Source organism: Prenolepis imparis, unplaced genomic scaffold, assembly GCF_030444845.1.
Source record: "Prenolepis imparis isolate NDT839.2.m4 unplaced genomic scaffold, iyPreImpa1.0 SCAF_1, whole genome shotgun sequence".
Classification (NCBI taxonomy): domain Eukaryota; kingdom Metazoa; phylum Arthropoda; class Insecta; order Hymenoptera; family Formicidae; genus Prenolepis; species Prenolepis imparis.
Genome location: NW_028141159.1, coordinates 19,032,544 through 19,053,719, shown reverse-complemented (window position 1 = coordinate 19,053,719; position 21,176 = coordinate 19,032,544). Strand labels below are relative to the sequence as shown.

The following is a 21,176-nucleotide window of genomic DNA, read 5'->3' as shown; positions in this document are numbered from 1 at the left end:
GAAAAATTTGTAAACGCGATATAAAAGGAATTGTTTAATATGTGTGCGTTTATATGAAACAAATTAGCATTTTTTTTATTATTCTTAAAATGATATCTTCCAAAATTTACATGTTGAAAAATAATCTCGTATAATTATTCCAATAATCGATTTTAGCATTAATTAATCTTGTTTATAGTGAGAAAGAAATATATATGTGAGATCTAATAATTCTTTTTAGTTGCACATTATTTGTATATCGTGATTCAAAGGAATATAAATTATTTTGATATAAAATGTAAGTAGTAAAATCTTGAAGTTTGATGACAGCTTGATATCTTTTTATGTTTGAGTTGAGTAGAATTTCGAATCTTCTTGACTGAAGTGCCGATATAAAAAATCATTTTTTAGCATCACATCACATCATCTCGCGTATTTTTATTTCACGATGTTAAATGAAAAATACATTGGAAAATCAATTGATTATACAAGAAAAAAATGAATTGATATAACACTTTTGATTATTATAACATATTTTCACAAATACTAATTTACGTGTTAAATCTGTTAAATGTGTGTTAGAAACGTGATTCTATATTAATTTTTACATTCTAGTTTAAAACATTATTTTCAGTCAGGAGGTATTTTTTATTTTTTTATTTTATTTGCAACGTCGAGATATATTAAATCAGAATATATTTTATATACGCATTGTGTGCATCGTATTTATTATTAACTTATACGCAAAGTTTTATTTCGCAATGTAATTTCGTAAACTAAACTGTTCTTCTCTGTAAAAAGATAACTGAAAATGCTAGTTTTCTATTCATATCTCAAACAATATTCGCATTTATGAAGTTCATCTTTCAAATATAATATTAGACCTTGGAAAAAAGTCACGTATACGTATGCGTACCAAAAATAACTTGGCATCTCGCCGTGCTTCGCGAATCGTAATTTAGCGTGCGTCTGATTAATTTTCTATTATATGCTATTTCATATAAAATTCGATAATCGTTTAAAGAAGATGAAGATAATACCATTTCACGTAAATAAATGTCTTAGGTCCACTGTAAATTGAAATATTTTTTTATCTTATTCATTGACACCTAATTTTGAATGCTTCCCAGCAAAAATATATTTAAACTAAATGTATTGAGACTCGAGAGTAAACAAAAAAGATATACGAATAATTTTCTCTGAATGTGCTGCTATTTATAATTAGGAGATACTTTATATATGAAGATTGAATGTAAATCTTGTTATAACGAGAGTTATAGTTTAGTCAAACACGTGCGCGAGTCTTCACTCAAGCGAGGCTGATCGCGATTCGATGCACTTCCGCAAACTTAATTTGATCAATGGTAACAATAGGAAGTTGAGATTCTTATTAAAAAATAATAGATTGATCTTCTACTATGTTTAAATGTACGTTTCTGTTAAACATTTTATTCTCCAATAGGTTTAATTAAATAATTTTAAATTTTACTTGTGAAGATAGATCATCATCCTCAGCTGTATTTTTATTTTAAAAAAATTATACACGAAAATTAATTAATACTTTAAATGTTATTTTATATATTATAATGTGTGCGCAATTGTATTCTATATAATATGATTGACTATTTTTTTCTATGTCATCAATCTTTTAATCGCGATATTTCGCGGTGCAGGTGAATCGTCAATCTGCGAATCAGGACGAGCGATCATCCTAAAAGGTATTTCAAGGAGACGGTATACCAGCCAAGGAAAATCTCTCGATTAACGCATCCTGAGTGACCCAAAATACGATTTACCGGCGACTTGGTGACTCGGAACAGAATCGCTCCAGCTGATCGTGTCAGCATCTCGTACACACAAGCACATTCACACATCCGTTCGCCGTGCAGGTAGGTTCACCGACATCCACCTCTTCTTCGATTATTTCGCAGGTGTGCGTACTCGCGCTAGTGATGGGCACGATGCACTTCCGAGTGGTATCGATACCTGTTGTAAAGTTTGTCAAATAGAGAAATTAATAAATGATGATGAAGAAGGTAACAATAGATAAATGAATATAGACATATTTTAAACTGCCTTTGTGTATATATTTGTGTATATTTACAGATTAATAGATTCAAGAATTTTGAATTAAGATTAAGCTTTATTTTTTCGAATGATTATTATTAATTCAATTATTAGTCATTAATTTAATAATTAATTATATAAAATAAAATATTCGGCAAACAATTTAAAAGCATTCTTCTTGATGTATAAAGTCAACAACTAAATACTTTTACAATTGTATGGATTTATATTTTACTTATATATAAATTATATGTCTTGAAACGTTTATCATATATTTTATAAATAAATTCGATGATCAAACTCGTATATATAGACTTGAAGGTCAGCTGATCAATAAACAAACCGTTTTTATGTTCAGACAACAGCAAGCGTTCATAACACTGAAGCAAAGCTCTCTTTAAAATTCAAACCGATATTAGCTTGTGCCCATCGCTATTTCTCGAGTCACCAACATAGTCACACCTTGTCTTCGTCACTGATAGCACTCGCGACTACCAACACTACTATCTACAGGTACCAACACAGGGGCGCACACCCCACCACCCTTATCCGTGAGAGCGTAGCAGCGGACTGGCCGATAAAATGAATGAGAATGATAAGTCAGTTAAGTGCGAGAACTCCGCCGAGGAGGAGGAGGACGAGATGTTCGAGCGCGAACTGGCCGAAGACGCGCAGTGGAAGCGAATTCAGCAAAACACCTTTACGAGATGGGCGAACGAACGACTGAAGGTGGCCAACAAGCACATCGGCGACCTGGAATGCGACCTGTCCGACGGTCTTCGGCTGGTGAGCCTTATCGAGGTACTCTCGCAGAAGCGACTACCAAAACACAACCAACGGCCCACCTTCCGCTCCCAGAAGCTGGAGAACGTATCCGTCGCTCTTAAGTTCCTGGAGGACGAGGGCATCAGGATCGTCAATATCGGTGAGTGATACCATGTGCGTGCTGGATCACGCTTGAAAATAGATTCGTCCTGTCCTTGTAGTGCTTGAAAACAATGAAATTGATCGTTTGAGTAGTGCAAAAGCATTAATGTATTTACGAGCGAGAAAAATAATTATTCTAAGAAATGCTAATGTTTCATGCTTAGATAAAGTGATCGAGAAGTGGTCAAATTTGCATAAACAGAATTAGAAAAAGATCTTATTAGCTTAAAGTATATAAATGTCATTGATAAAAATATTATTTTAAAATGCTTCCTATAATTAAAAAGAGAAACAATAAATTTGAAAAATAATAATAGTGAGATGTTATTTTCCATGTCTGTAAAATTCAATGTTGATTCAATTTAGAAGAAATTCATGTTACAAGCAAATAGAGATCTAGACAATAATATGTCTATTCTTATAATACTCACAGTGAAAATTTGTGCTACACAAACGATTAATTTCTAATTTGTGATTAATCTTCAGAGAGAGACTTCTCATTTACAATCTCTCGATACGTTACACCACCACGTGGTAGATTTTACTACGAGTCTGCGTGGTATGCTTTACGTAGACTTTACGTAGATTGGATTTATCGATGCCTAGATTTCTGTACTTTATAGACACTTGCGCAGATGTTTTGAATTTAAGGGAATTGTGTGTATGTGCGTGAGGAGATAATTTTTAAATTAATCAGTAAATTAATCAGTGAAATTATATTTATATGAGATAAAATAATATGAGATAAAATATATAGTGACATATACATGAAGCAAAAAAAATATACGTATAAGCATTATAAAAAGATGCAATATATATATTTTCGACATATTAAAACATAAAAAGATTTATTTGCAAGAAATATCGGGCCGCATTGCTATTTAGTAAAACAATTATCACAAAGATAATTATATATTTATTATATATTATGGCGAACATTAATAATTAAACATCAACGCTTTTAATTTATATATTATCGATTTATTTTAATTCAATAATATATCATGCTAACAAGATATTATTAGCTTAATTTAAAAAGATATTATTTAAATTAATATAATATAAAATTAAAATAATGATAATAAAATAATTGCAAAGATTAAATAACAAACGAGAATAAAAAATGAATATAATTACTCACTTTGTAAAAAATTAATAGGACTGACAATAGAAAAATGGGACAAAAAGGCTATAGGTTTAAAATGTTGAGAGAAAGCAAATTATACGCGGTGCATTACGTATAATTTTGAGAAATTTTATAGAATGTTTCTATATTGTTGATCATATAGCCTTACAAAGTAATTTTAAATTTTCAAAATCAATATAGGATATTTATTTATTCACATGACGTTTCATGCCATAATTATAAACATATAAAATATATAAATTTACTCTTTCTTTTTTTATATCTTATTTCAAATTAACATCACAATTATTATGCGCGAAATTTGTAATATCTTTAAATATTTTAAATATGCGTTTATTTGCGCGATGAAGAATGTAGTCGAAAGCTATGATGAGTGATTAGTCAACAAAATTTGAGGACAGGCGTCAGCAAATAATTAATCGCGCATGGAAATCAATGTAAATCTGAATGATAATACGGAAAGAGAATCTTATCGCGACGCATTAAGATTTATTCATTTCACACATTGCGATTACAAAATTGAGAAAAGACTTAACGTTATTATTGGCTCCTCGATGATATAAGTATATCGAAATTTTTAATAAATCGAAAATTTCATCGAGTTTTTTTTAGTTTTATATTTAATTAAAAATTTTAATTCTATTTAAAATTTTTTAATTATATAAATCTGAATTTTAATTCTCTTCAATGTGTAATTGTTTTAAGAATATTATATTTTTACGAATGCCATATGAGAATGAAAAATTCTGTTTGTGGCGAGATTACGAATAGTAAAATCGTGTTTCAAACTATTCCGTTTTTACTGGATGAAAGCCGCTCGGCTGGTATAACGATATGCGGAATATTTCTGCTTGTCCTCGCTTTTAGATTCGGGATCAACCGCTATAGAGCACGAATGCATCGAGCGGCGAAATAAAAGCGATTGTAGAGCATAGCGAGAGGGTTGTGGATCGATGACGCTCGCCCGGGCTACCCGGGAAACCAGAGGGTAGTGATGGGATAATGCTGTTCATGTGTTTTTCATGAATGAACAAACTGACATCACGTCATCCATTTTCGTCAAGCCACATTAAATTTAGTTAAAGATCCCTCTCGCTAATATGACGTAATTTTTAAATTAAAGAAATTGACAAGACATGTCTCGGCTCTTCCTCACATTTATTCACGCAGTTCTTGAGCGATTTAGAATATATTTTTCTCTAAATTAAAAATAAAATTATATCTCAAAACGTTAATAAGTTTTTAAATTATAATTATTTATCAGCTATAGAAACTTGGGAAAATTTATCATTAGAGAAACGCAAATAAGTAATAAAACCTTTTTTTACGAGTTTTATTTAACAAAATGTTAAGGATTAGTTTTAAAATATTTATAATTAGGAATTTAAAAAATTTATAAGAGAAATATTGGGGACTCAGTTTTCAATAGTCTTGATATCGAATTTATGATTCGTCGAGTTCGCACTATCAGTCTGACCACGTGCGTCTATAACCACTTGTTGGCAAAAGAATCTGGATGAAAGACAATGGTGCTGATTAATATTTCATTAGATGGCAATTCTCATTTTTAACGTATAAATAAAGCATCAGGGATCGTAAAATAGCTTATTTGAGAAACGATAATCTCTGTATAATTTTGAAATATTCATATTTGCATTTTGAAAGAGATCGATGACTGCTTACTCGACGATGTCAATTTGTCGCATCCTTGAGCAAAATACTTGTGACTAGTAATGACGCAATTGAATATATCATCGATGATGTCATTACGTTCTTCAACCTGCAACTGTCATATCTCAAAAGAGAGAAACATCCTGATAAACAAAGATTTTAAAATAATACATATCTTTTTCCTAGGTAATATTTATTTATTTATTGAAAACTTTTTTTATGCATTATGTTTGTTTCGAATATTGCAAATATTTTATCATTATTGATATTTCATCGCCCTTTACGTTGTTTTTAATCTTGACATTTAACAAGGAGAAATAATTTTTTTATATATAGAAATAAAATAAAAATTTGTTAAAATTAATATGTTAAAGTTAACTTTGAGAATATGACGTTCAAAGACTTATAGGTATGTTTCAAATGTCCACGATAGGGCAAAAAGTCGGATTGGTCAAATTAAATAATTATTTTTATTTATTTTTTCATTTCTTATACTCCAACTTATTGTTAGGTGTAAAATGTATGTGATGAGTTAAGAGCTTTCGCGCTGCAAAATTTTTGCATTCGAGAACTTTGCAATATGGCATAAAGCTATATTGACAGTTAAGAGACTAATGTGCCTGATGTTAGGTCATCGCAATCTCGGTTAAGATGTGACCGCAAGATCCGAGCATTAAAACCACTCGATTATAAATTATCGGATATCAGCGGAAGCCATACTCGCGCTATTATGTGAAGGACATTCTGAAACTCTCTCGGAAAGTATTTCGCGGGGACCATCAAGGAGCAAAAGAAGGAAAATAGGCGGGCTCACGTAGATCAGGTGAAGGTCAAGCTCGCCTTGGCATCACGGACGTTTCTTTTTGTGTTTATTACGTGGCCGACTTTCATTTCTTTCTTTCTTCCCCTAGCGTGCTTATCGCCCAGCGGAAATGATCTCTCGACGCTTTTTCAATTTTGTTTTTTCGCGAAATATCTCTTTAATATTTTGACAGGGCTTTTAGGCAAAGATTACTTAAAGCTTGTACGTATAATACATGAAAGAACCTTTTAAAAAAGTTTTGAGAGGACAGAAAAATGTGATGGTATTTTGTGCTATAAGAATAATTTATAACAAAGCAGGTTCAGTTTATTTAATAAATCAGTCATGAGATCTTAAATTTTAATAATTGATAAATTAATAATATATACATAGTTGTATATTGTAATTAGGAGATGCAAATTTTACAATCTTGTTACTTACAAAAGAAATGATAAACACTCATATAGGAAATTATTGATACTTGGATTAATAATATAATAATTGTGTTATTCTGTATTATTATTTTCTTCATGCATAAATATCTTTCATCTTTGAAAATTTGCGGATTAAAAGCATATTATTTTCAGAGATTTATCAAATATGGCATAATTCAATGAGATGCCATGAAATACAATGATATTATTCGAGTAATATATTTTCGAAATTATAATGTTTCTCTCTCTGTGTAATTTGTGCGTATATTGGGAGCGATTACTTTCACTCTCAAACGCAACCTTGACATTAAGAGACTATGTTGTTCACGTGTAATCACATAAGAACGTGTTTCTATACGTGTTAAGTCGAACTTTCGACGATTGCTGAAATGTGTTTATCTGCCATATTATCACTATAACTCGTCAAAAATACCTTATATCATAAGTAAATATTTCAAGCTGTGGATGCCAACTTTTTTTACATATCTTTTAAGATTAAACTTATAATATTATGGATGTTTTCTGAAATCTTTTATCTACTTAATATTTTATAATACTTAATATTTAATAAATTCTAAAAATATGGCATTATTTCATAATTACATTACAAATCTTATAATTCATTAGCTACAGCCTTTTATACATAGAAATACATAATTAATATACGTAACACGATTATTTAACATATGAATCATACATATATATATATATATATATATATATATATATATACATATAATAAATTACACACCATTATATATAAATGAATAAATAATTAATGAATAATTAACTTAAAAATTAAAAATTAAAATAAGCAAATAATTGTATTCGAATGATATTTAATCAAAGATTTGCATTCGAGATGCATTTTGACACATGTCGACGGCACACCTTGACAATTGAAAGGAGAAGATCGTATTCGCGGTAAAAGTCTTACCTGGCATCCTCGATCCAGTGAGGTAATCTCTCGAGGGTCAGTGACGTCACCGTCTAAACTCGCCATGGGATACGTGTCGTTTAAAACGTCACACATGGGCAAGTGTATGCATGAGATACTTGGCCGAATCTTTTAATTGCACATTAGAATGATAAGTGACTCAATGACTCGTATATATATGATGAGCTATTTATAATATGACACATGCTTTTAACATTAAGGGAAACTGCTGTATAATTGTGTGTTCGTTTAGTTATTAATTATTAATTATTAATATTATTTATTAATAATTATTAATTATTGAATTACCTTCAACCAATTGTATGCAAGGAATAATTGAATTAATTATTGCAATTTCTATCACAAAGTTTTTATAATATCCACAATTCTGTTTGAAAATTTAGAGATGAAGGAAGTACATTATATCTGAATTTATTTTTCTGAAATTATTTATTCTTCTCTTTTAATTTAAACGTTGTCGAAAAACGGCGCTTGCAAAGATTTGTTTAGGAATATCGCGCTTTACACAACAAATATTCTTGATCTGAGAATAGATCACTCCAACTACTGTCGGTCAGATGAAAGAGTATTAAAGAAGCTAAATCTGCAAATATTTTCATCATTTTTTCTTTTAAAAGCAATATATATAATCCTCGGATTCTCAGAATTTCTAAGATCTTCCGATTCCTGTTGGAAGATTCCAATATCCGCTGATGTATATTTATGATGGGGACTAGGCTATATATCTATTACATCACTGACTTTAATTTTTTTGAAGCTCGCTATTCACAATGAACGTTTGAACAGTCGTTACTGCACCGACAAAATAAATTTTACGATTGTTTCAGGAACAATAAAATTTTAAATCTCTAATAAATTATCTATAAACTTGTTTGATTTTGAAATTTTTTATCGATTTATATATAAATTATTAGATGTTAGATAAATATCGAAAAATGATCTATTAGAATTAATTGTGATAAAAATATGTTTATACAATATCAACTTGTTATAAATACACACATATACATGGTATATATTTAATTTACGTAATATAAAACTATAATTATATAGTAAATATTTATATGGTAGCATTTTATATTTTGTTATTTGAGAGAATATAAGAGGATTGGTTATATCATTCCATTAATACCAGATTCCATATTTACAGCAACGATTTCTCTTAATGAAGGTTTACTTGTTGCGTTTATTTGCACATATGGGTATCAATAACATCGAAATTTTCGTTGCATTAAGTCATTGAAGTCCCGAATACTAATGTGTTATTGACATTTTCAAAAATATCACAGCGCAACTTCGACATGATTACGAATCGACGAATTTTTTATTGATATCTAATTACTTATTTATTTTTTATTTGCATTAATAATCGCCTAATACATGATACTGATAAACATTATAATGTTTAGTTATATAAAATAACGGCAAGTTCATGTAAGAGACGATATAAATAACACATTCCTTTCTTTGTTTTCGTTTCGAGACATCATGTATTAAAGAATCAAACACACATATATACACATACAGGCATAGTAGTTATTGTTAGATATCAACACAATCAGTGTCAGAGAGTCAAAGTCAGTCGTCGATGAATGAGCGCAGACATAAGATCATATAGGTAAATTTCAAAGATTTTCAGTGAAAGCAATTAGGCCTAAAACAAGATAAGATATATTGTAGAAATGATACAATTGGAGTTCTTTAGCGTTAGACATCTCATTTATAATTGCCATTACTTTATATACAATACATACATAACACACACACACACACACACACACACACACACACACACACATATAAATTATTATAAAGCAATATTATAACGTAAATTAATATACAATAAAATAGGAAGTTCTCATTTTTTTCTACTTGATGATGCTTACAAATAATTAGCGCGAAAGATCATATCATTGTAAAAATTATTCTTTATAAAGATTTATAGCATCTAACATTGGAAGCAAACATATCCATTATCTAATATCAAGAGGAACACAATTGGCCCCTCCGGCTTTATTACTCATTGAGATGCATCGATAGTAACCCAATTGTTGTACGTAGATGGAAAAGCAACGTAGGATTTCTTCAAATTCGATTCTCATATTTTCATCAAATCTTATTAGTAGAAATTTTATTGCACAATTTTCAGGACTTTTGCATATTCTATATATTGCCATAATAATTAAAAATTGCAATTTATAAATACGAATAAAAAAAATTACTATTTATACAAGATTATTTAAAAGCTAATCCTTTTAAACTGTATGTTTATATTTACATTTTAAACAGAACAAAAAATTCAACAAGTTTTTGTGCATAACAATATAATTATTTCATCAAATACATATATCGAGTAATATATATATAATAATACACGGTATTTTAATTTCATATTATTTACAGTCATTTTTTTCACACACACGCTCTTAATTAGTACGTGTACAGAGAGTTTCTCGTGCACTTGCGAATGCATTTCTACATCGCGGTCAAATGAATTACGATTCAAGGAGAGGCTCGACAATGGGTATTCATTTCGAGTCTTCAAACAAAAGAGGAGCATCTTAAATTTCACTCCCATTTTTTTCACGCATATTATTCATGCTGTGTCGCGCCTTTGTAACATTACAAAGGGCATAATCCCCTGTTTCTTTATGCAATAATGTAAATATATGTAGTAGATGTATATCGTATATTAAAATCTATCAACATTTAAATTTTAAAAACACTATGTATTTTTGAATGTGCTTGCTCTTTATTATATATATTATTTTTATATATACTACAAGGTATAACAACGTATCAAAATAATATTTAATATTTCTTTCTCTACGGAAGAAATCTTTTTTTTTTTATTTTGATCACACAGCTTTGATATGAAGACATTACACTTGATAGTTCAAATTATTAGTCACGACGAAGCTGTAACATTTACGTGGGTGGCAGATTGTAAGAACGCTCTCGAGAATCTCGGGGGCTCGGCGTCACAGGGTGAATTAGCCAGCACTTGGCTCGCGTGTCACGGCATTAATTACGTTTTGGTGACATCACTCGGTTAGCTCGCGGTAATTGCTGAAAATAGTTGGGATGAATCGTCACAGTAGTGGCGATTCCACGTCACACGTACAACATCGACTGCGAGACAATGTCGAATACCGCTAAATGCCAAAAATAGCCGAGGCGGCTCAGATTCGGTTAAATTCGCACGAGTGAATGCATCCTCTCTCTCACGTGTTATTTATACATATATATTTTTAAAAGATCTCGATAATCACGAGCTTTTTTTAGTTTTATGATATGTCAAGAAAATGAGATAACGATTATTGCACGATTCTAATAAAACGTAATCTTCCTTTTCGCGAAACTGCATACACACTTGAATTATTGGAATATTAAAAAAAAATATTGACGCAAAAAAGAAAGCTATATCTCTTTTTTTAAATTATAATTATCTTGATTAATCATTTTAGAGATCACATATTTAGTCGATAAACTAAAAACTAAAGCTTTTCTCTGTTATTTACATTGATATTGAAAGACAAGTAACTTGGCACGTATAAATGATTCTATTATGCATGATTGTATATATAATCGTAGATCTGTTTATGATGTTATTTAAATCCAGATCAAGTGTGCTCTCTCTCTCTCTCAAGATTAGTATGATCTTTGTATCTGAATTGATTATGTTTTCTTGGCAAAATGAGAATAAAGTATTACTTAGGCATTTTTATATATTTTAATAATTTATGCTATATGTGATACATTTCATCCTTTTTTTCTAATTTTTTATTTTGAATATAAATTTGCGATTTTGTTAAAATAATATCGTAATTTATATCATTTCGCAAAAAATTCAAAGATTCTGCTAGTATTTATGATTATTTGGCGATTGCTCAACATATGAATCACTACGTCGAGGATATCTATTAGCACTTTTATTGCGTAAAGATGCATTGCGCTTTTCGTTAGCGTATCTTCGAAGCTTACATTGTGAAAGACTGCAGCGACTTGTTTCCATAAATGAACTGCGGAAAAATATTTCTTTAATAACGCCCACTTCTTCTTACTCATGTAATTGAACGGTGTGATAGATGTGCGGATGAATAATAAGGCTTTACGTAACAGAAAGGAAAAACTTAATGGAATTTCTTCTCGCAAAAGAAAGGAAGTTACTCACTTAGTTATTAATAAATTATTACTCAAAAATAAAGTATTTAGAATTGTATGAAATTTCAAAATAAAAATTCTGCATGAGAATCCTCTACACTCTACACATAAATTTTATAGAATTAAAATGAGGATAAAATTTCTACAAAATATTATAATATCATAATGTATAATTTTTTCTGACACGTGTAAATATATATTTTTCTATATGCGTGATCGATGAACAATAATCTAGCATTGCCGAATGTAAAGAGACGCAAGATAGGAAAGATTCGTAAACATATTTTTGAATTAAGTCCAATATTTCGACATTGTCCATCTGGTAATAGTGTGTATAATATGATTTAAGAGCGCACTTGTGCGCGAAAGATTAATTTCTCTTCTAATTTCGCAGATTCTTCGGACATCGTAGATTGCAAATTGAAGCTGATCCTCGGTCTAATATGGACCCTGATCCTGCACTATTCGATCTCTATGCCCATGTGGGACGGCGACGACGGCGAAGACAAGGGCGCTACCCCGAAGCAAAGACTGATGCACTGGATTCAATCGAAAGTCCCGGATTTGCCGATCACGAATTTCACCTCCGATTGGAACGACGGCCGCGCGGTGGGCGCTCTTGTTGATGCTGTCGCACCTGGTCTCTGTCCGGACTGGCAAGATTGGAATCCCAAGGATGCGATCCAGAATGCGTCCGAGGCGATGGGCCTCGCCGACGATTGGCTCAATATTCCTCAGGTTCGCTATAATACTAATTAATCTAAAATCTATTCGAGATAAAAAAGTCAATTGTATTTATTTTTGTATTTATTTTAAAAGTTAATTGTAATTATTTTAAAATTAATTACAATTCTCTGTTATATGACTTATGTGTATTAAAATGTTTTTTTTAAATTTGTGGCATAGAAATTTAAAAAAGAAAGAAATATATAATAGAATATTTATAAATTAATTTTTTTGATACGAAACGCTTTGTGAATTATATTTATAAATCATTCTTGTTGCAGCTCATTAAACCAGAAGAGATGGTAAATCCAAATATCGATGAGATGTCAATGATGACATACTTGTCGCAATATCCACATGCAAAATTGAAGACAGGCGCACCTTTACGTCCTCGCACAAATCCAAATAGGTAAGAATATTCTATATTACTGTATGCAAATTACTTGTACATTTTAAAATGGTCTTCAAGAAAGCTGAAAAGTAACATTGATATCTCTTGAATAATTGAATGTAATTCTTTTTTTTATTATCAATTCAGAATATTTATGAAATAATGAGTATAATGATCTAAATATTAAAAACAATAATTACTATGAATTGTAAATAAATTATTACAATTTATAATAATTTTTTTGTTTCTTATTAAGATATCGTTGTAAAAAATTTCGAAGTGCTGCAATCAGCGCTATATATTAAGACAGTTTTCTCCAATTCTTGTTGCGTGTCAACACGTATGATAAAAATATGAGAAATAAAGTGTTCGCGTAGATTGCTGGTATAGTGATTGTGATTAATTAACCAATTTATTTCTCATTTCTCGGTCGCAGCATCCCACCGCCGCGGTAAGTCGCGCAATAATCATATATTTTGACGTATAACGATTTTGACGCAATTAATGTTCGCCGCCTTGACCGTAGCGTTTTAGATCTATCTCTTAACCCACCACATTCCTAATCGCTACTTTGTATATATATATATATATGTACATAAAAGCGCCTGATAGAGTAGATGAAGATAGTACGCGGCTGGCGAATTTACGATTTGCAAATTTGTTGAACAGAAAACGAGCGAGAGTTTGATTAATTAGCGCTCAACATCATTCCACACATTTTCCTAGAAACTTTTTACGGATAAATATATTATAATGCCTTTAATTACTTTCTCTCTGTATATACATATACGTGTACATGAAAGTTTTACGGGAAGCCCCGAATTGGACTAACCGGATAGTTGAGTGGACGCAAGTTTTTTGCAAAACGTTACGCGCTTGCAATACTATTGTTTAGAAGAGAACAACGCAAATCGCGCAAATCACTGTAGCAACAGAACAACGCTTGTAACGTTGAATGGCAAATGAGTTTATTTAACGTATTGATGTAACAACGTTGCGCCCGCTGGCTGATCAGTGCTCGGAAGTCGCCTTTTCTCATGGTTCTTTCTTATACAGAGTACGCGCTTATGGTCCCGGTATAGAGCCAACCGGTCCGATCGTCGGTGCACCGGCTAACTTTACCGTGGAAACCTTCTCCGCTGGCAAGGGTAACGTCGATGTCATCGTTGACGATCCTAAAGGCAACAAACTACCGGTAAGGATTAATTTTTCGCATTTATTGTTAACGATAAGGAAATGTTGAAGACTTTTTATTATAAATCTAAATGCAATATTCATCAATCTTTTAAGAGAATACATGTATCCTCTTAAAAGATTGATCGGAAGAATAATAATAAACTTTTTAATAATTATATATATATATATATATATATTTAAAAAGCTTGACTTAATTATTAAGATATTTTAACTTGCTGAGAAAAAATATTATTTAAATGTAAATGTATATTAAAATTGGAAATATAGATTTCTTTCCAAATTTTTCAAATTCAAAACGGGGCAACCTGTATACCGTACCTAATATTAAGTAGATACGTGCTAACGGCGCCTATTGTCGAGCGCAAGGCCGGAAGTCGAGAGATGTTTATCACAATCAAAGATAATTACGCCGCAGAACGTGGACACGATGTGATGCAATGGCTATTTGTGTACCGCGTTGACTATTATGTATTATTTCAATATATATATGTATAAGCATTCGCATGATATTGTGCAAGTTGAACGAACGTCATGTCGTGTATCTTCGTTGTTTCATATGCTTTTGTCATGCGCGTATCTTGATGATCTCGATTGTATTTTCAAGGTTGATATCAGATTCAACAAGGACAGGAACTTAACATACTCGGTGTCGTACACTCCGAAGACGGAGGGTCCGCACAAAGTGAAAGTGCTCTTCGCCGGTAGAGAGATCCCGAAGAGTCCGTACATCGTCAATGTCGAAGGACACGCCGGTGATGCGAGCAAAGTCACAGCGAGCGGACCGGGTCTGCAACCGGAAGGAGTCGTGGTGCAAAGACCTACCTTCTTCGACATCTTTACGAAGGATGCTGGTCGCGGTGTGCCGGAAGTCATCATCTTGGATCCTCAGGTAAAAATAAGACCTTGCGATGTCATTTATTGCATTGTTTGTATTATTAAAAATAATGGACAAACAATTAACTATTCTATACCGTTATTAAATATTATTTTATTCAAGTATTGTTATGTTTTTGTTGATTTTATCGCAGGGTAGCAAAACAGCGGTGCCGGTGAAACTGCGCCAGACCTCGCCAGATGTCTGGAGATGTGAATACGTGTCGCCAGTGACGGGTTTGCATTCCGTCAATATTTTCTTTGCCGGCAAGCCCATACCCGGAAGTCCCATCGGCGTCAACATTGCACCAGTTTCCGATGCGAAAAAATGCAGAGCATACGGACGAGGATTGTTGTCTACCGGCGTTCGCGTTCAAGACGTCGCCGACTTTGTTGTTCTTACTAAGGACGCTGGTGAGGGTATACCGGATATCCGCGTGATCGGCCCGGGAGGTGTTAATCGACCAGTGCAGTAAGTTTAGCATTATCCGATTTGCAAGTACTACTATTTCCGTAGAATTTTATTTTTCGATTTATGCGTCGCGTTGTTTATCTCTCGTTTCTATAATTACTTTGCTATTTTTATATAATTTTTCAAACGTCAAATTGTAAAAAATTTGATTTATTTAAATTAAAAAAAAAAAGAATGGAAAAAAGAACACGGTGTTTCGTATAATGTTGTGCTTTAATTATGATTATTAATAACGGCATAAAATTGTTCCAGAATGTCTAAGGTTGACGCTACGACTTACAAATGTCACTACACGCCGATTAAAGAAGGCCGTCATGTGGTGATGATCACATATGGCGGCAAGGAAATTCCGAAGTCGCCCTTCGAGGTCAATGTTGGTCCTTACAAGGAATCCAACATCAGGGCTTTCGGACCAGGCTTGCACACCGGCATTGTCGGTCATCCGGCGAAATTTACGGTGGATACAAACGGTGAGACCGGCGCCCTTGGCTTCTCTATTGAGGGCCCATCCAAGGCAAAGATCGAGTGCAATGATAATGGCGATGGAACCGCCGACGTTTCTTACCTGCCTACCGCACCGGGACAATACGCGGTCCATATCCTCTGCGATAACGAGGACATCCCCAAGTCGCCTTACATTGCGACTGTCTCACCGAAGACGGACTTTGATCCGGAAAAGGTAAATCTGAGTTTCTATTGTATCGTCTTTACTGTTTTTCGTATTGACAGTTTTTTAAATATCTGTATTGTATAATTTGTATATGTATTGGTCCTACATTTTCTGCATATTTTGAAGCATTTTATACATCAATGCAATAAAAAAGATTACGGTTTTTGTATTTGATAAACTCAATATTGATCGAATTAATAATATACCGTTTTAATTAATCTGCGTGATAAGATAAATATGCGAATTGTGTATATTATTGTTTTGCAGGTTGAAGTTCATGGACCAGGAATTCAGCCGGAAGGCGTTGCTAGAGATAAACCGACGCATTTTACGGTGGACGCGAGAAAAGCCGGTCATGCGGCTTTGGAAGTCGCTATCCAAGATGCTCTCGGAAGGGAAGTTCCTCTCAGATTAGACGACAAGAGAGATGGAACTGTTCAAGTACATTATACACCTACGTCAAGTTCACAGCATGTTGTGATGGTAAGGATATTGATTTTTAAAAAGTTGAGTGTTACATGTTATTATATTTGTTCGATTGAGACAACTTTAATATAATTTTGATGTAATATAAAATTCAAATAAATATTCACCAATTATTCTAATGAGACATTATTATATTATATTTTATTAATTAATTACACGTTTGTAAAATAAATTATAGTTTTAAACCATAAATTAAAATAGTCAAAGAAATTTTTTAACAAAATGAAATCGACTATTTCATATAAATTAAAGTAAATAACGCATAAAAATATTAAAATTATATTGATAAGTTTAAATATTAATTTAATTTGCTAATTTTCTCAAAAATATTTTTTTTCAGGTAAATTATGGCGAAGTGGCCACGAAAAAATCTCCATATAGGGTTAAAATAGCTTCACCTTTGAATCCGGCTATGGTTTCCGCCTTCGGTCCTGGTCTCGAGAAAGGCGTGAAATCAAATGTTCCTACGCATTTTAATGTCGATTGTCGAGAGGCTGGACCCGGTAAATTGGACGTTAAACTGCTGTCGCCTGAAGAACGGGAACTTCCAATTTCGCTTACGGATAACGAAGATGGCACGTACACCGTAGATTACATGCCACCTCAACCAGGAAACTATACTGTCAATCTCAATTATGGCGGTCTGAAGGTACCCCAGTGTCCCATTGAAGTCAACGTTCAGCCTCACGTGGACGTGTCCAAGGTCAAGGTGGACGGCTTGGAACCGAGTGAGTACAATTTTTATTTTTTTAAATGTTGCCTAATATTTCGACTTTACGATACGCTATCTATTTCTATTTAAAATTTAATTAATTATTTGATAAATATGTTACTAATTGCAAAACAAGATCAAACCACAATAATATACGGAGTGTCGTATTCTACAAGAATTATGTTAAATATTTTTTAAGTATGTCATTTGAAATCATAGTAAACAATTACTTTAATAAAACATTATACCTGATGTCATATATTGCATAATTAGCAATCTTTTATTACATGTTATAATAACTCGTTGACAGATAAAAAATATTTTATTTGATATTTTATTAAAATATTATATAGAATATATACTAAATTTAAATAAATTTAATTTAATAATTAATACTTAATTTAATATTTAATATATAATGCGAATTATTTTGATAACTTATTAGAATGCGATTAGAAGAATTTATGAATGTGATTAGTTTTATACTTAAAGTAAAATATTTCACTTGACTAGAATGATATATACTGGCAATGCATCAACTCGAAAATAAATCACCTTGCGCTTTCATGAAAAAATAATTCCCGTCTCATGGTCTATAGCCGACATTCTTTTCGGGGATCTTTAGAGTTGTTACGAAGACATTTATCCCAGATTTTCGAGATACGCGCTGCCAAGGTCTCGCGGATAGATGTTTCACTGGAGCGCAAACCGATAGTTTATTTATAACCGCGCTCGCAGATTCCTCACAGTTAACACGCACACAGTTTCACGTTTCTAAAAATATTACGCTTCGATGTTCTAAGCGTTGCGTCTTTCATGTAAACTTTACTTGGAATCTCGCGGAGAAACGTAACAGTTTGATTCCATGAGGTATATAAAATTCGAAACGAATAATCATGTGTTCGAAAGATCTATTCATGTTTTTTTTTCAGAAATACTAAATAATTATTTCTGCACGCGCTAAATAATATATCTGTTCTAATTAAATGCATTCTTATCTGAAATATGTTTTATAATCGCGCGACGTCTTATTATACTTGGAACATGCTCTGCTTAATTTACACGCACATTGCGGGCTTGTGTATGTAGCAAACAGCTTTTTTCCCTCACGATTCAATGCAGAATTAACTGTTAGTGTGTAATATCGCGCGACGAACGTCCCGTCGTACTTTGCTGGTGAAAATTTCTATTTTATCCTGATGTATTTCATTAGAATACGAAATTAGAAGAGAAGGATTAATGGATATGATATATCCGGTCTTCTGCCACGAATTGCAGAGTTTAATGAATTAATTGTTTGAATTTTTCGACGACTTTATCACGGTCATCCATCTTTACTCTCGTGTCAATTCCTGCAACCTCTCTTGAATCCTCTCTGCGATTTCACCGGCAAATCGATGCGATGTTCGCTCGCATGCGGGCCATGGTCCCGTCGCGCAAACAAAAAAAGCGAAAGACGCGCATCGTGGCTCACCACGAGAACCCGCAAACGTCCTCGCAGCGGCTCCGGTGAACAGCCTGCAGCAGTTCCGCGTGATAACGCAGGAAGCGGGCAGAGCGGCGGACTTCCAGGTGGCGATTACAACACCGTCCGGCAACCGTGTCAAGGCGCACGTGGTGCCGACCCACGAGGGCTACCTGGTCAACTTCACGCCCACCGAGCTGGGCGAGTATCTGTTGGGCATCAGCTTCGGCGGCGAACCGATCTCGAAGCAGCCCTATCGACTCACCTGCGTCCACGGTTCCGACCCGACCAAGGTGCGGGCTTCAGGGCCCGGTCTCTCCCACGGCGTGGTGAACAAACCAGCCGAGTTCGTGATCGACACTCGCGGTGCCGGCCAGGGTGGTCTCGGCGTGACCGTCGAGGGTCCCTGCGAGGCCGCCATAAATTGCAGGGACAACGGCGACGGCACTTGCTCCGTCGCCTATCTGCCCACCGAGGTCGGCGATTACGGTATCAACATCACTTTCAACGAACAGCACGTGCCGGGCTCGCCCTTCCAGGCCATTATCGTACCGGACACGGACCTCTCCAAGATCAAAGTCACCGGGAACGGCATCCAGCCACACGGTACCGTTACGGACGTCAGCACGGAGATCGTTTTGCGATTTTGGAAGTTGAGAGAATGCCATGATTTGCTGATCTCTGATTTGCGCGAAGAAATTTCTTAACGCGTTTCAGGATTTTGCAGGGGTGATTTGAACGATTGCATGTGGAATGAATGAATTTTCCAAGTTGATCTGTTTGACAAGTCGCATGTTTATTGCGTGTATCTGAGAGAAATTTGATTGCTCTACGTAAAAAAAAAGAGATTGAAAAATCCTGAAGATGCGTTGCGAAATCTAATATATATGTATATCGATGCATGTGTTTTTTTGTAATGCTATGCTTTTCTCGATTATCCATCCCCTTCTGTAGAGTTTTTACCGTGCGCACGTGTTATAAGATATTTGTGAATGCTAGAAAAATACTTGAAGACATGCTCGTAGAAAGTGTGTAGAAAACATTTTCTTAAATTTGTAAAGCTTATTTCTTTCTACAATCATGGCCTCATTTTTAGTTTGTCTAATAAGTGAAAAAATCCAATGCTATAAATAATTTTATGATATGCTATCTTGATTGTTTATATTAGTTATTAACTTAAAGAGATTGCAATTATGTTTTATATATTATTTTACAAGATATGTTTATGCATTTTAATAAATAATTTTCATGATTATATATATATGATTATATATATTTTATTTGTTTGAAATAATAGGTATTTAATTAAGCTAGATATTTTAAATGTGTGATTAGTGATAATGTGCATTTAATGATTTGTAATAAAAACACATTTGAGAATGATTATATCTTCAATATAAATTCTATAAATTCTATAAATTCTATAAATTATATAAATTATATCTTCAAAATATAAATTGATTGTGATAAAATTGGTTTTAGAGACAATTTTTTTAATGACAAAATTGCATAGAAACGCAATTATTATTCAACATGAGTGCATTTGTAGAAAGAAGCCTTTAAGTATTTTCCCTCATGTTGCCTTATCGCATCTTGCAGGTTTATATGTGAATAAGCAAGCGACATTCACGATAGACACGAGAGACATCGCCAAATCGAAAACAGATGACGGTAAAGTGTCGTGCACCATAAGCAATCCCAGTGGTGGGAAGATCGAGAAGCTTATCATCCCTCAGGGTGACGGCACTTATCGCGTCAGCTACACGCCTTTCGAGGAGGGCTGTCACACCATTGACATTCTCTACGACAACGTGCCTATCCCAGGTTCGCCTTTCTCCGTGAACGTGCAACGCGGTTCTGATCCCAGCAAGTGTCGCGCATATGGTCCCGGATTGGAAAAAGGCATCGTGAATAAAACGAACCACTTCACGGTGGAAACCAAAGGTTTGTAAATCAACATTTCGATCGGATAAATTTTCATTATTTTAATAATTTTTTACAAAGTAAAAAATAGGTTTAATTTGGCACTTTTTTA

At 33.1% G+C, this 21,176-nt stretch overlaps 1 protein-coding gene across 5 annotated transcripts in view; it reads left to right on the top strand.

The window, feature by feature from the left end:
- Cher (filamin A protein cher) overlaps positions 1-21,176 on the top strand; it is a 49,073-nt gene that overhangs the window by 1,697 nt on the left and 26,200 nt on the right. For 2 of the 5 annotated variants that reach the window (XM_083035887.1, XM_083035896.1), the window contains exons 2-14: positions 1,653-1,868; positions 2,560-2,971; positions 12,544-12,887; positions 13,157-13,284; positions 13,703-13,717; positions 14,323-14,461; positions 15,068-15,352; positions 15,492-15,808; positions 16,061-16,487; positions 16,746-16,961; positions 17,305-17,692; positions 19,178-19,747; positions 20,741-21,085. In XM_083035887.1, the coding sequence (XP_082892013.1) occupies positions 2,629-2,971; positions 12,544-12,887; positions 13,157-13,284; positions 13,703-13,717; positions 14,323-14,461; positions 15,068-15,352; positions 15,492-15,808; positions 16,061-16,487; positions 16,746-16,961; positions 17,305-17,692; positions 19,178-19,747; positions 20,741-21,085 (3,517 nt within the window). In that variant the 5' untranslated portion in view covers positions 1,653-1,868; positions 2,560-2,628. The remainder of the gene's footprint in view (positions 1-1,652; positions 1,869-2,559; positions 2,972-12,543; positions 12,888-13,156; positions 13,285-13,702; positions 13,718-14,322; positions 14,462-15,067; positions 15,353-15,491; positions 15,809-16,060; positions 16,488-16,745; positions 16,962-17,304; positions 17,693-19,177; positions 19,748-20,740; positions 21,086-21,176) is intronic. The other 3 variants (XM_083035903.1, XM_083035912.1, XM_083035922.1) reach the window with 3 other exon arrangements.